This window comes from Carassius auratus, chromosome 6 (genome assembly GCF_003368295.1).
Source record: "Carassius auratus strain Wakin chromosome 6, ASM336829v1, whole genome shotgun sequence".
In the NCBI taxonomy this organism is placed as follows: domain Eukaryota; kingdom Metazoa; phylum Chordata; class Actinopteri; order Cypriniformes; family Cyprinidae; genus Carassius; species Carassius auratus.
The window spans coordinates 24,750,825-24,774,004 of NC_039248.1; the positions used below are offsets into that span (position 1 = coordinate 24,750,825).

A 23,180-nucleotide genomic window follows, 5' to 3' on the forward strand; every position below is an offset into this window, starting at 1 on the left:
GGTGTTAACAAGTGCTACGAGTACCACTGCACACATATACGTGTGTCTATTTGCATATTTTTGTGCGCACATCCCCTCTGGCACACATTGCAAGTCTTCCAAATATACTCTTGCTAGAACATCATTAACACCCTAAAAACCTGTTTTCAAGATGCCAGCATTATCCATACACAGCTTCATCCTGCTCTAGTATTCCAGAATAGCAATTTCAGAGATGCTAAGAGTTGACAATTTCATAAATTAGCGAGCAAATGTGCTAATTTGGCTCAGTTTGTCAACAGACAATAGTTTGTCAATAGACAATAGTATTAATAGCCAATAGGATTAGTAATTTGTCAATAGTATATTAACCTGAGGCTAGTTGTCTTTCATTTCTCAGTCTTGTTTAGTGTCTTTGACTTGACTGTTAGCGATGATACACTAATGAGTTAGACTGTTCCTGACAGTGTGTGCAAAGAGAGCTAATGACTTACTAAAAGGTCGTTTAGTCCAACTTAGCAGCCCTAGCGCTGCTGTTTGCTTTGCACTAAGTCGCGGCTAATTGAGAGGGCAGATTAAAGAGATGAGCGTGGCAGGGCTGTAACGGGGCAAGCGGGAGAGGAAGCTCGGGCACAAACAGATTAGCTGGAGGTCGTCTTGAACGGCGAAGAAAAGAATGACAGCATCTATTGTACGTGCAGCATTTCATTAACACAGCAACAATACACAAACCTAAACCGTGAACTATTTCATTGAGAAAAAGCTTTTTATTTTGGGAATCCCATTTATGTAACAAAAGAGAATGCTGCTTCTTCTTCTTTTCTTTTTACTTGGAAGCAAAAAAATTACTTTACTTTTTAAAATGTTTAAAGGTGGAGATATTTGCCTTCATTTAATATTAAAAGATGAATATGTCTTTTTCTTCAATGGGGAAAAATGCTTTTCTATTAACTTGAAATACAAACACTTTCACTGTGTCCTGAGATTTGAGAGGATACATTAATAAAGCATGCAAATAATGTCCTCACATAACTGTGACTTATGAAACAATCATGTTTCTTCCAATTAATGAGGGAGGGAAAAAAAGAAAAGATCTCATCTCATCTTATTCTTTCTGTTTGTTTATATGGCATACGTCCCAGTTTTATGCAATAATTAAATTTTCTTCCAAAGTTTCACTATTACTGAAAAACAAAAGAAATACATTTTCTGAGCACAACTGCACCCAACTTCATGCAGTAAGAGAAAATGGATATTGGTGATAATCTCACTCATAGTATGCTTAAAAACAGAAAGTTGCTTTGCCCTCACAGAACAGATTTCCTCTCATTTCAATCGCATGCGACTAAGTTCATCTTCAAAAGCTATTGAGGTTGAGTTATTTTACCTCAATCGCAATTAAAAGCTGAATAGTCACTGGCATTTATTCTTCGCTGGGAAAAGAATTGAGCTAATCAAAGAAAAGGTGAATAACACTCTCTCACCGAGGTGCTGATGTCAGATATTGTACAGCAAAGTGAGGCCAGTTAAATTATATTTTCAACAATTCTTCAAATAGCTTGATTTGGTACTAGCCAACAAGCATATTAAATCACGGTTACAATGTAATATAATTAGATCCAGTCCTCCATCCGTTATCTTTTCCACTATATAAGGTGGAGGTGGAGGAAATGTTCTTTTCCCCATTATGCTTGTCCCTCTCAGATACAGATAACTTTGAATAGGTTTCGTAATTATTATACATTGAATCTTACTGATTATTTTCATCTCTGAATAAATCGGGATCAACATATTCACTCTCTTCCTGTTTACGCTTGTTTACGAGAAGCGGTAAGCACAGGGTCGGTGTTGCTGTTGACCTAATAAGGTAAAAAACGCTCTGCTGTCTTCATGTTAATTTCAGCCTCCTGCAATTATCCCCATATAAGGTTACACAGAGGGACAAATTTGCTTCACTATTGATATGTTGCAGCTGTCCATCAATTTGCGAACACAAAGGACAGCAATTATAGGTTTTCATATGCTAAAAAAGAAAAAAAAACATCAGTGCGGCAGACAAGAGCAGATACTGAATAACCAAGAGTTCTATCCAGATCAAAACAGACTCATCAGAACATGAAAATGAAAAACGCAAAGAAAATGAGATGAGTTTGAATTATACGCTATAATCTAATAATCTAAGGCCTGACAAAAGGCTTTATTTTCACACGGTTTTATTGCTCAGCATTAAAAACAAGCTGGGAGAAATTAATTGTAAACGGAGGCTGAACGCTTCCCTCTGGGAAATTTTCGAATTAAGCGCCGCTTGCAAACCTTCCCTCCGTCTGAGAAACATTGTGTCTTTTCACAGACTGTGAAGCTTTAACATGCTCCATCTGTATGTGGGGATTTCCTTTTAACTGCAACACATCAATGGAACGGATGGATTAAAGGAGGACGGCTTTCATCATCTTTGTTTCATATTTGTTGTTTTTCTTCGGGAAGAGCAGAGCAGTACTACGGACTAACAATTCTGTTTCCATTTACTTGTCTGAGTGGATCTGACTTCTGAACAGAACTGCAGTGATTCTCAAATACACAAGACAATCTAATGTCTTACAATATAAACACTTTCACTGTGAGCATTACAGCTGCTGAGATCTGAAAGGATGCATTATTAAAACATTAAAACTGTTTCCAAATCGTTTACAAAAGTATGGCTTATGCAGCAATGATGATTTTTCTAGAGTTCCACCATTACCGAACAATTTAATGTGTACATGAGCTTTAATTAAATAGTGATTTATTTAAAAAGCACACTGGTTTACTTTATTAGCTGACGATAACAGCTGCACCGAACTTTAATGTACATTAGAGGGAATACTGAATATTTGCCATTGGCGTTGTTTTAATATATGATGGAAAACAACCCCTGTGCACAGCATTGCCGAATTATCAAATAATTGTACATTATACCATTCAAAAGTTTAGGATCAATAACAGTTTTTGTAATTTGTATTTATTTTATTTTTTAAAGTTTTTAGATTATGCAAGGATGAATTAAACTGGTCAAAAATAGCATTTAAGGTGTCACAAAAGATAACTATTTCAAATAAAAACTGGTCTTTTCAACTTTCTAGTCTGAGAATTCTGATAAAAATCCACAAAATATTTAAAAAAGCATTTTCTTATTTAATCAAAAGGCTTAAAGCAGTAAGACTCAAAAATTTTAATTAAATTCGTATGATTTGCAAAAGATAGGTCTAAGAAGTGTGCAATAACTTGGTGTGTTTATGTGTATTTTTTAATTCCTGTAATGGCAGCTGTTTCTATGCACTATTCATTTTTGAGTCCATGACAAATTTCCCCTAGGGGACAATAAAATATATTCTATTCTATTCTATTCTATTCTATTCTATTCTATTCTATTCTATTCTAAGACTCCCACTTAGGCTATAAAAATGAAACAGAGAACAGAATTTACCTGCATTTAAACCTTTTTAAATTAAGTAATTTTAAATAACCACTACTGAACAGCATTTCCCAGAAGACCACAGAATTTCCACAGCAGCACTCTGAAAAGCATCAGAATTGCATTCAGCCGGAAAGAACGGAAGCGCTCCAAGACAAAGACTTTAAAAAACGAACCCAATGGCCCTTCAGCCCTCAAGAACCAGGGGTAAGAGGCATTCATTAAAATGTTGGATAATTGAAATAATGGGGCAAGGTCATTGAACTCTTCCCATTTTCACATCTGAGAATATGGTAAGGGCCACGCATGTTGTGAAACTAATTTGACAAAATCTACAACTGTTAACATTAGCTATAATAGCGGAGTCCCTGATGCTGAATATAGGCTATGAAAGGATGTTCTTGCCTATAATATTAATGTTTTGCTTCATTGTATTGTACTGAAGCATTAACCTCCAATCTTTCTGTACATGCGCAATTCTTCCAGTGAAGGTTAGTAGTTATTACTTCTGTTCTTGTTGAATTCAAATGTCTAGTGAGATTAAATGCCAAGAACTTGTGTTAATGATTTCTGGACCTAACAAAGCTCCATTTAAAATGTCCCTCAAAACAACCTTCAAGCTTAATATATCAGTTCAAGAAGACAATCGATGTATTTATAATTCTCACAATTAAACAGTATCTCTTACCCAGAAAGTTTTCTAATTAGCCTAAACCAGCACTTAGAAATGAAAGAATATAACGATATCTATTCAGTTTAAAGCATAGCTGCATTGAGAGTTTTGCTATTAGTATACATTTTAAACATATATTCAATACAACACTGTTTGTAAATTAGAAAAAATAAATAAATAAAACCAGATATATTCACGGGTTTCATTAGAGAGAGAAAGAGCGTAAAGTAAATATAAAATTAGTAGCATGGCTCTTTCGAATACTTGATTCTTACTGAATAATCAAAGAATATTTGTATAATAACCACTAAACTTTATAATTGTTCTACCTTGCAATCAATTTCCTATACTGTGCTAGTTTCATGTTTCTCATAGCACTCCATGGTCTTGTACGTTTCACAAAATAAAATAATTTCCACATATTACATGTCCATTTCTTTATTTGTAAATTTATTGTTAAGTGGCCATGCTAATGTTCTGTCAAACTTCTTTTATATGATGTGAACCATGAGGACTATGTAAAAAGCATTAGTGCTTTTTTATAATTTATTTTATTAAAGAAACGAAATGGAGTAAATGAGAAAAGAATACAAATCGCTCATCTGTGAACTCAAGTTTATAACAGAGAACGACACTACATTCAATCTCTTGCATGCATAATATAAGATTAGTCTTATTGCTGCTTATTTGTTTTAATATAGAATATTATTGCATTTTATCCAACTTATTCATTTTTTTTGAATTTGTACTTTCTACTTTTATGAAACATTTTTATAATTACTATATTTTTAAATACTTAAAAAAAAGCTCTTTGAATTACCACTGTGTTTGAAATATGTTGTAAACCTATATTGCCTTGACTTGCCTTACTTAGATTTTTTTATCTTACATTTACAGAAAAGTAAAAGTAAGTAAATAAAATCAATACTGAACTGCATTGATCTTTTGAATTTACAACCGGATGGACAGTTTGGCATGTTGTAGTCCATCTGCAAAAGTACAGTGGGTTTCAGAAATGAAGTCATGAGTGATCATCGGTAATGTGATTACTGTTCAGACACAGTAATTAGTGAAGTAATCTTATTATAAACTAGAGAACTCAGGGTGCAAATTATGGAGGGGCTTGGAGCAGGGATGAATGTTACATGATCTGACAAAAACAAATAAAAAATCCACATAAGACTGATAACAATACTGAGTGCTGGATCGACACATACATAATTTCCTGGGTCTGACGCCTGACACCTAATTAAAGCCAGTACAAATAAAAGGTTTCATAATTTACAACATCTAATCCACCCATTCCACCACCATACATAATCCCACTCACCGTCTTCCTCCGTCTGCTTGACGATCTCCTCGCTCTCCTTGCTCCCCTCAGGGTTGGCCAGCACCAGCCGTAGTCTGACCGTCACGAAAGGTCTGAGTCCCCTCAGGGTGTAATGAGAGGAGGTGGGAATCAGCTCCTCAGCAGCAAACTCCTGCTGGTTGAACACATACTGGTACTGTACGGTCAGGTTGAAGCTGTGGCAGCGTGTCACGGCGTATCCGAAGGTCTCCCACTGCAGGGTCAGCTGACGGGCACGGATGTCCACCACGTTCACATTCTGGGGACCGTTGACTGGATCTGTAGGGTTAAAAAGAGAAAAAGAAAGAAAGGAAGGTCAGAGATAAATATGATGGGTCATTGTCATTACATGGTTAATTTATTTTGAGTCATATGAGAAACACTTATCAAAAGACATCATTCTTTCATAGAACAAAAATATATGTACACTGTGCAAAAGGGGTAGGTGCAATTTTTGTTTTTGGGTCTCTTTTATTCACCAGGGCTGCATTTATTTGATCAAAATTGCATTAAATAGTAATATTAATATGATAGTAACAGAAATATTGTAGATTATTATTAGAATTTAAATTAACTATTTTAAATGTAAATTATTCCTGTGATGTAAATTCTGAATATTAGCATCATAATTTAAGTCTTTTTATTACTTATTATTATTATTATCATCAACATTGACAGTTGTGCTGCTTAATATTTTTGTGGACCAGTTGATGCATTTTTCAGGATTTTATTTGATTATTAAATATTATCATCTGCTGGTTCTGTGAAATACTTGATTGGTCAATTGTTGCATTTTGCAGTCAAATATTTCTATACAAGTTATTATACAAAATAGTTAAAAATCTAATCAATATTTTTTTTGCCAATTTTTATTTGGTAACTATGTAACAATTTATCAGTGAAAGAGAGAGAGAGAAAAAAAACATTAAATAATGATTGCCTAGTACACTATAAAAAAATGCTGGGTTATTTCAACCCAACTTTGGGTCAAATTTGGACTAACCCAACTTTTGGATTAAAAATTGAATGTAAAATGTAACCCAGCGTTTTGGTTAGTCCATATTTGACCCAAAGTTTGGCTGAACAGTCCAGCATTTTATTTTTTTATTTTTTTTTGATTGTATTTAGCATTAAGCGTGTGTTATATTTCAGCATTATATTTAGACGTCCTGATGGTGTCGAACCTTTTTTTAGCAGATCACCACTTCTGTAATCAAAATGGCAAGAACTTTCAATAAATACATAAATGCTACAACTAAGCATTACAAGTATCCTCTGTTGTATATGAGATCCTAATACAATACTGAGCAGTGAAACAGTATCAGAGACTCGCCAGTGGATCCAGTGGGGTTGTTGGACAAAATCTCTCCCACTAATTCCTCTAGATTAGAAGAAAAGCATAAAAGAGGCAGGCGACTGGTTTTTGACTTTGGCCTTGGGCGAATCTTGAGGGAGCTGCATCTGAAAAGAAGTTTTAATGTCTTAAGATAGTTTACATCATGGCAGCTCTCTTAGGGCGCTTTCATCCTCAAAGTTCTGAGAGTTCCTGGGTGCAAAACAATTTGAGCATTGTGAGAACTGTGTCACGTCTAGGACAAACATCAGCATTTTTCAGCTTCAATGGCTCAGTCATCAGTGGCTCCTACACATGGGTGTTTTAGAATTACAAAGTTTGAAGCCTTGCTTATTCAAATGCATTCTATTCAAGATCAAGATAACTAGGAAAGATGCTGTTTTGTTGTCTGTACCTATTTGGGAGCCTCATTTTAGGTTCTCCGCGGGAGATTTGTACTGAAGCTGAACTCTTAGCTGAGCAGTTGCTGAAAAAGAACAACAAATGACCCCAAACCCCAAATTCTTTGCTCCTGAAGGACATATAATGACTAATCTTCCCATGCTTCCCATCTGGGCAAATTTAAGACTGTGAATCCTACTGTACGTGGTTAAGCCTCACTAGAATAGATATAAAAGTAGAGACATATGTCCGATCAGGGAGTGCTTTGGCTTACAGCCACTGAGGGTCCGTGTCCGACATGAAGCCTCCCATCGAGGGAAGGTGTTGGGAGGGCAGGGGATTTGCCTGGTGGACAGGTGCGGGGTAACAGTATCATCATCAATCTGACAGAAAGAGGTGAATATGTGAGAGCATTAGCAACACGCTAATGTGCGGCTGCAGGGTATGCCGTGGTGCCATAGGTGGGCTTTTGGAGCCTGGATGAGGGTTGCTGTAGTTTAGCAAGGGGGGATTCTGATGGATGGCGAGCATAGAGGGTCATTAATCGCAGACGTTGGGGAGAATTGCATAAGAGAAATCAATCTTCAGTACTGCTGCTGCGCTGCTTTGGCGCGATCTCTTCAGACCCAAGCGCCCCGCAACATTTATCACACCTCCACCATCCCTCTCGCTCTCTCCGGAACGACAGAGGAAACTGCAAGCAATAAACATATCAATAGGTGTCCACCATACCCAGCTGCGTGGGTTTTTTAAACCAAGATATTCAGATGAGGGAAAGACAGAGACAGGGAATGAACAACAATGGAAAACAACAGTGAAAAATGAAACAGAACTAAATGTGTCTCATTCGCTATAATGAAATTGTATCATATATCGACCAACAGCCATTCTGCTTTCTAGATATCAGCATCAAGCATGAAAATGGCATGATGACCCATTTTTATGTCTTGAAATAAAAAAAGCACCACAGCAGCCATTTGCAGTTTAGAACAAATTGAAAAACAACTGTAAAAAATACAGATAAAAATATATATATATTATAAAATTGATAAAATGAATGACTAAATAAAATAGTTGATATAATAAAATAATTGATACAACAGAATAATTTTATAATGAAATAAAACGATAAATTAAATAAATAAATGAGAAAGAAAAAGATATCACAAGTCAAAGATTTTTTGTCATTTGTGAGTCTTGCAGAGAACAATAAAACACAGCAGGCTGACAGATGCTTTATTACACTTCTAAAGAGTCTTGTGGTTTACTTCAGAAATAAATGTTCAGATATTTCTGCAAGGTTGCACTTTGCCTTTAAACTCACTAAACCTTCCATCCAATGGTCATTTGTAGGCCAAAGTAGCACCATCTGTTATATGAAAACATGACCAACCTTCAAAAACATCTCCATCCAATCAAAGAAAAACCTATCAAAGAGTGTGTGGATGGACACAAAATACTGTATATGATCTTTGCTCCAGAACCTTTGCTGTATCCTGCCTACATAGAATGCTGCTTTGGTTTTAACAAACTCGAAAATAAATCAATAAATACAAATACAGTCATAAAAGTGCAATGAAATCGTTCCCGAAGTAGTGTCCACATACAATGCTGTGCACCTAAACAGCTCACAGGTTTTTAAACAAAGTCATTGCAAAACAAGACATTTTTTAAAGCACATTACACAATTAAAGAATATTGGACGTGGACAGGAAGTACGCACTGTGTGCAAGTTAATGCATTTATAGTATCTGATATCCAAAGTCTCCTGAAGACTCGAGTCACCCCATGCAGTGACACTACTCGAATCAATTAGATTAACACTGGGAACAGATGTTGGGTCGTTTCTCTCCAGAGTGTTTTTTAATTACTGTCTTTTTTTTTTTTTTTTAGCTGCAGTAAACAATACTTAGCATTTAACTCTGGATGTAACTTTAAAACTTCTCCTTTTAATTAGTTGCTGCACGTCAAAGTGAAAAGGCTGTACTTTTCGCAGCGTGAAGCAAGAGTTTGCGTATCATGCTGGGATGTGACGTTTGTGTTGGGTTACATCCCCAGCTAAGGAATATCTCCCGGATGCAGCAGTCACAAACAGTGAGGACAACTGACATCATATAGAAGTTCCTCATATATACTGCTTCAGCATAAGCAGTTTTCACCTCGACTGCAGCTTTGAGCACTAAAACACTCAGCGAAGCAAAGTTCTGCTGTACTGTGCTGCTACATTTTAGCCAAGAGCATGCTGAAGGGTCAAGTGTCACTGTGTGGCAAAGTTGAACATTTTTAAAGCATAAAACTCAAGTTTTATGAGGATATGGGAAAGGGTATTCTGTTAAAGTGCTGAGTTGCATTTTCACACCATAAAATTGCATGTAGTGAAAAAAGAGGGGAATTTAAAGTGATAGTTCCCCCAAAATGATCGTTTTGGAATTTTTTTATCACTCTTCTGTGTTCTACAAAAGAAAGAAAGAAAGAAAGAAGGAAACACGATGTTGAACGATAACAGGGTGAGTTAATGATTTCATCATTTTTGGGTGAACTATTCCTTCGAGCGGCAGCAGCTGGCAACATCAGCAAGAGATTTTTGTTTGTGATTTCACATTGATGATCTTAAGGGAAAAAAGTGATAGTGGAAGGGGAAGAGGGGAAATGGAGAGAGAGACTCAGCAGATCAAAAGGAATATACTCTCTGTGAGGCCGACACCGCCGTCTGTCTGCTCGTCTCTTTGTGGTTTATCCTGTGGTACACAATAACCCCAACAGCCACACATGCCACTGTACTGTCTGTTCTATAATGCTTGACGTGAATCCTAACAAATTAACCCTTGAATTCATGATTTCTTCTATTCCTATCATACCTACTTAAAAAAAAAGAGTACTGTGTTGGTTGGACATTGTCTGGTTTTTTATTATATTTTGTTGGCTCATCCAACAAGATGACAGGGTGAAGTAACGTGATGTTCTCTGTTGTTCTCAGGTTTCCTCATTGCCATGGGAACCAATTAGTTGATGACTTTGGTATCATTTTCTCACTTTGCATAATATTTCAGATGATTCCCATTGATATCGGTGCAGTCTGATCAGAGGGTAGTATTATTTCTGTAGTTCAGATGTTTAATTGGCCTAAGACCTTAAATGTACTTTTTAATTTGTATTAATATTTTATACACACTATTAAAAAAGAAAATCTAGAAAATTAATAAATAAATAAAACAAACAAATAAATTCTACAATAACAAATAAATAAATTCTACAAAAATTAATTAATTTAAAATAGTACAAATTAGTTGTCAATAAAAATTACTATTAAGTCATGATGAACAGAGCAAAAAAATATTTATATTATTATATTTTTTTATACTTTCAACACAAGTCAGTAATATTGGAAACATCAATATCAAATATTTACTTTAAATATCTTAATATTTTATTTCAATCTTTATTTGGTGTAATTGTATCAATATAATACAAAATAAAAGATAAAAATTGCCTTGGATGAATGGTAAAAAAAAGCAATTTTACCATTCATCCAAGGATACCTGATGGTCATAAACAAGCTGAAAACTGGAAACACAGAGCAGAGAGATTCTTGCTACATTGTTTCAATAAAAATAAACAGAAAAAAAAAAAAAAATCTCAGCAAAAAAATAAATAAATAAAATAATACACAGAGGAGTTATAAAACAAAAAGCCATAAGACACCCTCACACAATCCATTCCCAAAAGATGACTCCAAGTCTGTCTTGTTATTGTTTAGCCTTCAACTGAGCGCCGGACGGGGAAAAAAGCAATCACCCTTCCCTCTTCCCTAGTCAATCATAAGCTCCAGGATTCCAATCATTTAAACCTTCCAAGAGCAAAACAGTGTGAACCGCCTCGCTCTCCACTTCCTGCCGTAATGACTTCACGCAACGAGGATCATGATATATCAAACGGCGGGCGGCGAGGAGGAGAGCAGATCGGTGGGAGTTGGGATAAGAGTGGAGGGGAAAAGTGCTTATATTCATGAACTCCGCGGGAGGTTTCGGGACATTACGGAAAGACTGGGAGTGCATGTAAGCAATCTGTTGTAGAAGGGGGGCAACAGCAATTGTGAAAGAATTGGAGAGCTTTTGAATCAGAAAAGGTTGGAGCAGACATCAAAAAAGACGTAGAAGAGCCCACGTGGTGTGAGGATTGCTGGGTTGTGAACAGAGTCTAACTTTTACACCATTTATAAGTCTAATTCTACAGCCCAAGAAACTGTACAATCACATTCAATGCAATTCTGCATAACATTTTGATTGTCACATAAAAAAGAAAAAAAGAAATGGAGCATTGTCTCCTCACAAAGGTGATTATTTCTCTTTTTCTTTTGTTGAGGGTTGAAGTGCTTTCTGGCCTTGGCTTCATGAAAAGCCTGGAAATAAGCAACTGAAATGACTGCAAGAAAACTATAATAGCAGATAATAATGACTAGCTATTATAAAGAAAAAAAGTTAAGGCAATTGCATGTATATACTGTATACGATGCAAAAATAAAAATATAAATCTAATCTGGACCATTTTCATGCATATTCAATCTCACACTATTTAATTCCTCCATCATACAATGCTTGTTTTCTCTTAACTGCAAACAGACATTATAATTAGCATTAAAAAATTAATGCACATGTGTGTGAATAATCCGATAATATATACTTGCTGAACAGCAAGATGCTTTATGGTTCATTCAAATGCATAAAATTTGCATATCAACTTATGACACAACCTGTTCGATTTCGTTAGAAAGTAGCATGTTTTGTTCTTCGTATGCAAATTTTCATGCATCGTTGACCTATGATCTTAACACAAATGTGTAGTATACTGTATCACAGAATGCACTGATCTCAACTTGACCCCTCCATTTTTAGTGTGTCAGATGAACATTAAACTCATTTGATTGTACTAGGGATGGGTCAAGATAGTCAATTAGTTAGGTCAAGAAAATTCATGACAAAAACCCTTTCTAATAAAAAACCTATTAGAAAAGTTGAATTTTTAAACTCATCTTCTTTAAAGCACCATCCATACATATTCAGACGGATGCATTTGGTTGTTGCAAATTAACTGTTTATGTGACAATGTAGAATATTAATGTTTGAAAAAGTTAATTGTGTATCTCAAATAATCCAAATAAGATGACGGTATACAGTGTATATTCATTATATAAGCAAAATTCCAGTATTTAATTCTGAAAATCCTTCATAAATAGCCAACCAATGACATCAGCAGAGAATGACTTCAGTCATCTAAATGTGTAGATTTTGCTATTTTTGGTCAGGATCTCATTAGTTATAGTTATTTCTGAAGAAATAGTGTACGTAGGGGCAGAGACTTCAGCTGCAATGGTGCTAGTATGAAGTTACATGATATACATTTTAATTGCCCGTTCAATCAAATGGTGAAAAAGGTTACAATATTGCTATTCCCCTCCTATCGAGAGAGAAAGACCTTTCTGTCCCAGATGACCTCGACTGGAAAAGGCCAAGAAGCACATCGCTATGCGTGAATTATGAAGTCTCTCTGAGCAGTCGGAGTCTCTAAGGACCCAAACGCCTCAGTAGACAGTAGATCTGTGATATTAACTCAAAGCTTTCTGAATGTGAGGAAGAGTAATAAAAAGCAGTTGTAAAAAATGACTGCATCATTATAGCAGTGTCTTTGTATCAATCCACTCTGATATTAACATTTGAGGGGGAAAAACTCTGGGTTTTCAGAGATGCAGCTCAATTTTGCTTATGATTAAGTAAATTCAAAATGATTGAAAACTAGAGCAAACCTAACAAGCATTTGAGCATCTGATTTACATTTGAGACTGTACTAAATGTGACGCAACAAAAAGATATTAAACGGTGTAGTCTGATACAGGAACAAATCACTCTTATGAGCCAGTTCATTTTAGGAAAGCAAAAAAAAAAAAAAAAACATATTGTGTCCAGTGTCACCCAATTCCCAAAACGAATGACTTTTACGAGCTGGTTTTCGAATCAGACCGAAATGCTGTAATGTGCCATTTACAGCATTAGCAGAGAAATTATTTATTTCATATAACTGTAATATAACCAAATGAATCAGAATCAGCTTCAATGTAATCCAGATGAGAATCAGAATCTAACTGAACTAACTGAATCAACTCAACTGAACTGAATCAAAATGAAATGAATCAAATCAAACTGCATCAGTTTGAATCAAATCAAATCTTGTGAATCAAAACTGAATTTTATTGAGAAACCCAGGATTCTATTTATTTATTTATTTAATATTTGCACTCATCCGAAGCGCAAACCCGCGCCTCAGATGAGTGCATGCACAAATCTTATGACTGCACGGCGAGCTTGCGTCCTTTGGCACTTAAATGTTTAAAATGACAAAGCTTTAATGAGTTTAGTTTAAACACAGATATTAATGTGTGCTGTTCAGGTCTATCCTGTGCACGTGCGCTATCAGCACCCGGGTGATGACGGAATAAATGACTGCTCATATTCCAGCATACGGCATTCACAATGAACAAAAGTGCATTGTTTGTCCACGGATTTTATATATATATATATATATTTTTTTTTTATTTAATCACTGTTGTTGTAATGTCTGGAAAGCTAGAATGTGCATGCATCAACAAAAAAATATATTAGCTGAACCTCGTTTGTTTTACGAGTTATTTATATTAAACCATATCACAGATGCTCTGTCAGATTTAAGTTGAACCGTGGTTGCAGCGTGTGTCGAACCGTGTGTGAAGAACCTAACGGTTCGTTTTTTTTCAGCGAATCATCCCATCCCTACAACAAACGTAATTTCATTTCCACCACGTTCCATTTATACCTGTCTGCTGTGAAGGAAACTTTTCCCATTTCTTTGTTCCCCCTCCACTCTGTCCCTGTGTGGTTTTTGGACACACTTTAATGGTTGTGCCTGGCGTCATGTATTTTGGAGGGGTTTCTGGAAGCCTGAATGAGGGGGGCAGCTCCACCTGTCAGCCTCCTCTGGTCAGCATGCTATCTGCAGCCATGCACGTCAAGACAGGGTGACAGCTCCAAAGGGAGCTAAAGAAGAGGGCTGTGCTCGCTTTTTCCTTCTAAAACTCTTTCTTCATATTGTTTTCCTGCTCTCCAGTTGAACCGCTCTTCAACCAGCTATTCCCCTCAAGATAAGCCTCCCATCTACATCTCTCTAATTTGGAGAACTAACTGTCTAATCCCTGCACTGATCTGTTGATCTTAAAACAAAAGGTCGGTTCAGTCAACTAGCATGTGAACAAAACGCACCATTAAAAAGAAAGAGAACACCAGCCGATATGTCTTACGAAACATCGTCCTCCCTGAATCACTTCACTTTTCTAGACAAAAAAAATCTGACAGCGCAGCAAATCTCTCAGCTTCCAGCCCCCCACACTGCACCATGCTTGTCTCTCTTTTAAGTCCTCTTCCAGTTCTTTAATCAAACAGAGATCATTACGTTTAAGACAGGTTGCCTGGAAACAATTCACAGAAGAGTTGACGATTAAATCACTGTTACTCTTTTAAGGTGCAGCGGTGAATGTACCACCCGAGCACAGAGACTGCCTGGCCTGGTTATTAATGATTCCTCATTTTTTGCATGCTGGGAATGTGACATTGTCATTGGCAGCTTATGTACCTGCTCGCTAACGACTCATTTTAGAAAGCGGCGCTCCAAAACCCACAGTGCATCTGGTTGACAGTTCCAAATATAGTCATGCAGAGATGAAAGAAAGCAGAATGGGAGATAGACATAGTACGGAGCCCCACACATGACATGCAGGAAAAAATTGTAGGCTAAATCGTGTGCACGATTTACTAATCTGTTCCGTCACTGTACTAAAACGTGCACACGATTACTATTGCGTTAGCCTCAATTTACTATTCCGTTCACTCGATTTATAATCGTGCACACAATTTACTAATCTGTTCCCTCGAGTTCCAAATCGAGGAAACGCAATAGTAATCGTGTGCACGTTTTAGTACAATGAGGGAACTAATTAGTAAATCGTGCGCACAATTTATTTATTTTTTTCTTGCATGTCATATGCGGGGCTCCGTAATATAGAGAAAGAAGACTCAAAATTTTAATTTAAAGGCGCAAACCAGATATAATTTAGGGATGCACCATATTATCGGACCAAAATTTGACCCTGGACCACAAAACCAGTCTTAAGTGTCAGTTTTTCAAAAGTGATATTTATACATAATCTGAAAGCTGAATAAACAAGCTTTCCATTGATGTATGGTTTGTCAGGATCTGAAAATATTTGGCTGAGATACTACTATATGAAAATCTGGAATCTGAGGGTGCAAAAAAATCTAAATACTGAGAAAATCGCCTTTAAAGTTGATCAAATGATGTTAAGCAGACAGCCTACTAATAATCTAATGACTGCTAGTTGACATGTAGTTGCAAAGTTACTTATTGTCTAAAGTGGACTATCAGATAACGTGTTACCCTCTATTCATTTACTGCTTGTTTTCTCAAAAGAAAAAAAAAAACCCAGAAGACTGGCTTTTCTAATCTTTTTATTCTCATTTGTTTTCTTTTTATTTATTATACACTTAACAAAAGCAAAAAAGGCCCCTAACATGGTCTTGCTCTATACTTTTTCTATTCTGTTCTCTTTTTCTTTTTTATACAATTCACAAGTTCACCCTTACATCTAATCTGAAGGTGAATAGTAGACATATTTTGGCGTGCTGTACTGGGGGAGGGGTCCGGGCCCAGAGCATAGCTTGAACCCAAATAACACCCCCTATCCCTAATTTGGGATAAATAGATTAGAAGTGAGGAGTTGGGGTGGAGGAGGGATGCTGAAAAACCTACAGGAGGTAGGAAGACTGGATATATATATATGCTTGTGTGCTAGTTAAGATGATTAGCTAAACGAGATGCACCTGTGCCAAATTGGATGATTATCTGATCGTGCTCCTCCCGAACTTTGTTAATAAAACCACATAAAAAAAATAAAAAAATAACTTGCTATGTGTTCTGCATTAGACTAACTGACACTTGTTATAGCACTTGTATATCATTGCTCTTTTGTTGATTTTGATTGCTTCCATTGTTCTCATTTGTAAGTCGCTTTGGATAAAAGTGTCTTCTAAACGACTAAAAGTAATTACCACGGTTTCCCAGACTGGGCTTAAAGGAACACTCCACTATTTTTTTTTTTTTTTTTTTTTAAAGGCTAATTGTAAGTTCCCCTATAGTTAAACAGTTGAGTTTTACCGTTTTTGAATCCATTCAACTGATCTCCAGGTCTGGCGGTAGCACTTTAGCTGTAGCTTTATTATAGATCATTGAACCTGTTTAGACCTTTAACATCTCACTCAAAAATGACCAAAGAGTTTCTATAATTTTCCTATTTAAAACTAGACCCTTCTGTGGTTACATAATGTACTAAGACCGATAGAAAATTAAAAGTTGCAATTTTCTAGCTAGGAACCATACTCTCATATTATTATTATTATTATTTTTTTTTTTTTAAAGAAACTGTTATTTTAAATTGTAATTATATTTTACAATATTATTATATTTTTAATCAAATAAATGCAGCCTTGGTGACCACGTGAGGCTTTTTTCGAAAACGCTGAAAATCTCACAGACACAAGACATTTGAAAAGCAGCGTAGATCCTAATTTTTTTTTTTTTTTTCTATCAAGAAATTAAGTTGTGATATTGCTTATTGTCCAACTCTAGAGTTCTAAATTTCCACACTAATTTGAGAAGAGAAATGCTACAAACAAGCTCATTTTAATTCAACTGATGGCCCTAATGACCCTAAGATTACAGAAAGCCTTCATCTGTCAAACAAATCTGCATTATTCATGAATGAGTAATTAATGCCACCCTCTTTGTCTCTCTCTCCTTTTTATTATCATTATTATTATTCTATGCCCGTGAGCCCATCAGAATGGAAAGATGCCCTAAGGCCAGGCCTGCAAGAAAACATGACTCCAGTCTGGAAAAACATCTGGCTGTCAGCGGGGCGAGCATGAACGCGGCGTTGTAAGGCTGAATCACAGTGGGACACAACCTAGAGCTAAACCACAAAGTCTGCTTCTCCTGAAGATAAGGCCTCCTTCAGGTCTTTCGGGGGCTATTTTGGTATCGGAACTCATAATCATGATAAGTTCATTAAACGTCACCCAAAGCCAAATGCGGTCTCCATATGTTGGTGCCCAGTGGGCGCTACTCTTCCAACATGCAAACCACCTCGTCTTCCCCCTATAAGACGTTTAAATTAATTAAGGAGAAGCGCATTTCCCCTCATCTCCATTACAGGAACAGTGGCTGCATTTTCAAATGATTTGAAATTCTTTATTTATTTATTTCTCTCTAGAGCAGTCTTGTGCGACACTGAGATATCTGTGGCTATTTGTAGCAAATACACTTACAATCCTCTTTGTTTGAAATATTGTTAGCTCTTTAATTCCTAGCATTTTATTTAAATATGCAATACAAACAAACTTGACAACAACTATGGGGAAAAATAATTTCATTCAAACAATAGTGCAATAAGAGAGAAAATAAACCACAGATCATTTTTATTGTGGTTTCTTGCTCTCTCACGGATGTGTTTACAATAAACAATTTTATATTTGTCAGTTTGTAGTTCGCATATTGATTTATTCATTGTTAATGTTTGATTTATGACTGCAGATGTCAGTTAAATACAATCCATGAGAAATCAATAAAATGTGGTAAATCCACATCTCTCATGATCCCAAGGGATTGCTGTGATTTCGTTTTGAAGTATTCCATGTTAATATATAGAGGCAGGTTATGAATAACAAAACAATTTGAGGTGGATTGGAATCCGCTGAGGATCCGATTGGGTCGTTTTTGTTGAACAAAAGAGAAATTAATATTTATGCTGGATGTTTTTCTTCTCTTCCTTCTCTTTACTCAGAATTTCTCCGTCTGGTTCTCACTCAGTCAAATTTTTGTTCAAGTCAAAACTAATTTTCAATAACATTCATCACAGTTTCTTCAAAATGTATCTTTAAATATTGTCACCTTATATAACTGAGCACCAATTCTTATTACCAGAAACCTCTAGCTAATAACATACAACAAACAATATATCTGAAGAGTTACTGGTATTTGAAAATATTTGAATATTTGGAATTACTTTCAATATTTCAACTCTCTTCATAACCATATAAAGCCAATAAACTCTTAACTTTCAAATGTTATGCACAAACATAACATTGTTTACAAGGAGAAAAATCACAGGAATTGTCAATTTATCCACCTAGGAAAAGAGATTTAAACAATTTAAGCAACAAATATTTGTTGAGAAGAATTAGTATACGTGCTTTAACAAAAAATACATTCTGCATATTACCTCTTAAAAGCCCCCTACCATGGCTTGATTTTACACATAAAGAAACGTCACAATTATTCTCTGTGCTAATCGTCTATGGCGTGTTACAGATGCCGTCAACAGCGCTTAGGTTGTTTTGAACCCAGAACGTTCTTTTAAGTACAAGTCTTTTAGGAGCTCAAACCCTTGAGTCACATTCAGTCAGAAAGCCAGGTTTGATGAGAGATTGTGATGACAGAGCGAGAGGGGAACTACTGCAGCTGATGTAAAATACAGAACGCAAACTGTATTATAATTCAGAGAACATCTCCCAGAGGGCAATCTGAGGGTGTGATCAACCATCAAAAACTCGAGCAGACATACAGTGTATTCTGATGTTGCTCAGGGGGGCAGGAGGACTCTGTGTTTAGCAAATGGGGTGTGATGGGGCCTCAAACGTGGCACAAGAGGGATTTACAGCTCCTGCTGGAATACTGTGAGCGTCCAAATCTAAAGTACACAACCTTGTACAGTATTACAGAAACAGGTGTAGAAATGTCTTATGCATGCATTACTTATGCAAGTCTTATGCATAGCAATTGTCAGTCTGTTCCTCACATAAAGCTTCCAAAATACAGATTTTTCAACATGTACTAAGGTTTACAAGACATTTATTGATGATCTGGAGCGCTAAATATTTAGTGGACTGCTAAATATCTCCAAATCTGTTCTGATAAAGACACAAAATTTTCATATTCGGGTCAACTACAAAAGTTAATAAAAACTGTCAAAAACACTGCACATTGATGGTTTTCCAAATAACAGATTTGTGAACCAAATGAGACCCAAATATCTGATATATTTTATAGTACAAGAGCAACTGTAAACACTTTTGTGTTACATTTGTGGTGTTTTTATAGTTTGTCTCCCCATTTCCTTTCATTATATGGAAGCTAACCTCAAAATATAATTTATTCTAATCCATGGTATGAAAGAGACCAGCACCAGTAAGTAAATGACAGCATTTTAATTTTGGGGTGAACTATCCCTTTAAAGGGAGGGGGGGGGGAATGCTATTTCATGCATACTGAGTTTTTTACACTGTTAAAGAGTTGGATTCCCATGCTAAACATGGACAAAGTTTCAAAAGTTAAGTTGTACGATTGAAGGAGTATTTCTGTTCCAAAAATACTCCTTCCGATTTGTCACAAGTTTCGGAAAGTTTTTTTCGAGTATGGCTCTGTGTGACGTTAGATGGAGCGGAATTTCCTTATATGGGTCCTGAGGCACTTCTGCCGGAAGAGCGCGCGCTCCCGTATAGCAGCGCACTGAGAGCAGAGGCGTTCAGTGATCAGAGCGAGAGCGTCGCGAAATGTCACAAAAGAAGTGTGTTTTTGGTTGCCAGGGCAAGACAACCCTGCACAGATTACCAAAGAAAAAACAGCATTAAGGGACCAGTGGATGGAGTTTATTTTTACAGAGCATCAACGGAGTTGTGCAAGTGTTTTTGTTTGTTCCCTGCATTTTGAAGATTCTTGTTTTACAAACAAGGCCCAGTTTGACGCCGGATTTGCATATCGTTTATTTCTTAAGGATAATGCAGTCCCAACGAAAAAGGGTCACGCTCGTGTGTTGGAACCGCAGGCGGTGAGTAAAACTGCTTCAAATATCTCTGTGTTGTTAACTTAGCTATCAGCGCGTAAGCACATCAAGTAAACAACATGCGATGTTGTCAATCAAACTGCACTTTCCACATGTACAGCTTAAAAAAAAAAAAAGACGACAAATTGGAACTTAGTCATTTTCCAAAACCGCTAAGCAAATATATACAGTTTCAGTACCACATAGAGACGTCGTTGCTGATGCTGCTCTTGTTAAATTTCAGCCTCTGGATCTGATTCTGGATCATAAATAAACGGCTGAATCTGACTGTAAGCCATGGTTTGTTATGGATGATGTTTTTTTCCTCACGGTAATGTCAAAGCTTCCAAATGCTCTCAACGCAAAAGCTTACTCGCGCTTGTGATTCTTTAGCTCCGCCCACACGTCACGCCTCCAGGCGCTCGTGTTTTTCAGGGAAAAATCGGCTATCTTTCTCTTATGAATATAATAAAACTAAAGACTTTTTGGAGTTATGAAGGATGCAGTACTACTCTATAGGTACTCAAGATTAACAGGATATTGAGTGAAAACCAGCATTTCACCCCCCTTTAAATAAACAGTGTAGTTCTGTATGGAACAAGCTAGAAACTTTCTGTTTTATTTACACTTACAGGGATAGTTCACCAAAAAAATTAAAACTCACCCTCGTGTCATTCTTTCTTCTGCAGAACAAAAAATAAGATATTTTGAAGGTCTGAAATGACATAAGGCAATAAATAATGACAGAATTTTCATTTTTTGAAAGTATGTGAAGTATGCCTTTATGTCTAGAATGAAAGTTTAGAATAATATTGTTTAGTTTCCAGGGACTTAAATATAATCACTGCCACAGGCTCCATGGCCAAGGCCTCACAAAACCAAATCAACTTCAGAATAAAAAAAAAAAAAAGTTTCTCTCGCTTTCTCTCCATACATGCCTATCTCCGTCTATCCCCTCTCTCTCTCTCTCTTTTTTTTTCTCTCTCTCTCTCTCCCCTGTGCATTATTCAGCATCTCTGCACCATGACTGCCTGACGTGCTGGGAAAGACAATATAAACATATCTATGTGCCTGTTCTTTTCCGATACAGAAATCTTGTCTTCTCTTCTTTTCTCTGCTGCCTCATTACCATGTTTTATTAAAAAGAGATTCACTTTATGAAAGCTAGATTCATAAAATACAACATTAAAAATAAACTACAGTGATCAGAGAAATAAAGATGTGATGTTTCATAAAGGTAAAGTGATCATTATTACTACAAAAATGAAGCCCCACCCCCAAAATCACGCTATTGGCTGAGCCAACAAATGTCTTACATGAAGTCTATGCACATTAAACATTGAAAATATTGCATCACTGCCTCTTTAAAGAAGGTCAACTTTTATTATCATTCTGTCACTGTGAGGTACCACTCACATTTTTTCATAACTGAATTTTATTCAAAAGCCGAAAATCCATTTCAAAACCCTCTCACTGATAATGATAAGGCTGCGTTCTCCATTACTGAGCAAACATCTATTTTCTCTCAGGTAAGACAATAGTGCCCAGACATGCACTGACGTCTAATCATTCATGACAAAAGTCCTATCGAGATTGTTATTGTTTTACATAAGGCCGTGAGCTGATTTCAGTATCTACATGAGCTAGTAGAATATTTTATTGAATTAAAAATGTCCTATTCTTTTTATTCCCATCATCCAGGAAATAAGTCTGGGCTGAATGTCCTACTACTGTTTGATTTAAATGCTATCTGAATTGACATCTCTGAATTTAAAAAGAGGAAATGACCAACATTTTGTTTTGAAAATCATCTTTGACTACTGATAAGTGCCACAGGGCTACTCTTAAACCCTAACATGGTAATGAGAATTTGGATATTTGGCACAACGTTGGCTTGTTCAGCACCATTTTAATAAAATTAAAAATAGGCTCATTTGAAAAACATGCCTCTAACTACTTGTTTTTAAACAATTGACTGCAGTTTCAAGCTGAAAACACCAGCTATTTTTATTCCTTTTAAACAAATTACGATTACATGACAGATTGTTATTTATTAAGACATTTTCTATCAGGTTCATTAAACAATACCATGTTATGACTTCAAAGCACTTTTACTGTTGTGCAAGATTTGTACAAACAAAACATTTTTGATGTTTAAATCACATAAGCTCCATATGAATGTCTTTTCTGATATAGTAAACTTGCTGGGTAGCTCACCTGGTGAACCATTGCACTTGCAATGTGAAGCATTCAAAGAAACATGAGTCACAATAAAAGTGATTTTCATTACCTAACCCATACGTATGACAAACATAAAAAAAACAATGCCAAATTTACATTTCGTTTTACATCTGTTTCGCATGTAACTGAATGGCATTTTCATGCCACTCAATTGACATTTCACTTTGAAAGTGTTGTAAAATGTGCAAGAAGTAACGCAATACAATTTTCACTAATACAATAGTGAGCCAGGGTTAATAAAATGGCATTGCTGCATCATTATGGCTCATTAAGAACAAGAAATAGAATATCAAAACTTAAATCAACTGTTCAAATATGCCATTATAACGGCAGCCATCTACTGACTCCATATGGAGAGCACTATAAAGGACACTTAAATCTGCCCAAACCTCTGCATATACAGTATATAATATCATTAACTGATGGGTTGCAGAGAGCTGGTATCACCGTACATATTCTTTCTTAATGTTAGGACATAAGCCAGAAGACACATTAGGCCCTCTAACTCAGAAATATGTTGTTAATTCACTCGCAAAGTGGAGGTGTTTTAAAATGTCGTAAATTTAACAAAAAGAAGTCCCAAAGGCCACAGCAAATCAGAGAGGTTCTTTATGACAGGCTTTATCTCAAGGTTTCAGGCTAGAGAGGAGACGTTAAATTGACCTTTGATTGAATTGTGTGTGTGTGTGTGTGTGTGTGTGGATGGCCTGCGTTTCCATGAAAAGTGGAAAAGGATGATGAAGGACTGTCTACAGGTAAAGTAAATTTGCTTTAAGA

At 36.1% G+C, this 23,180-nt stretch overlaps 1 protein-coding gene across 11 annotated transcripts in view; it reads right to left on the reverse strand.

Moving 5' to 3' along the window:
- ptprt (protein tyrosine phosphatase receptor type T) overlaps positions 1–23,180 on the reverse strand; it is a 224,380-nt gene that overhangs the window by 99,989 nt on the left and 101,211 nt on the right. For all 11 annotated transcript variants that reach the window (XM_026265953.1, XM_026265954.1, XM_026265942.1 and 8 more), the window contains exon 8: positions 5,434–5,730. In XM_026265953.1, coding sequence (XP_026121738.1) covers positions 5,434–5,730 — 297 coding nt within the window. The remainder of the gene's footprint in view (positions 1–5,433; positions 5,731–23,180) is intronic.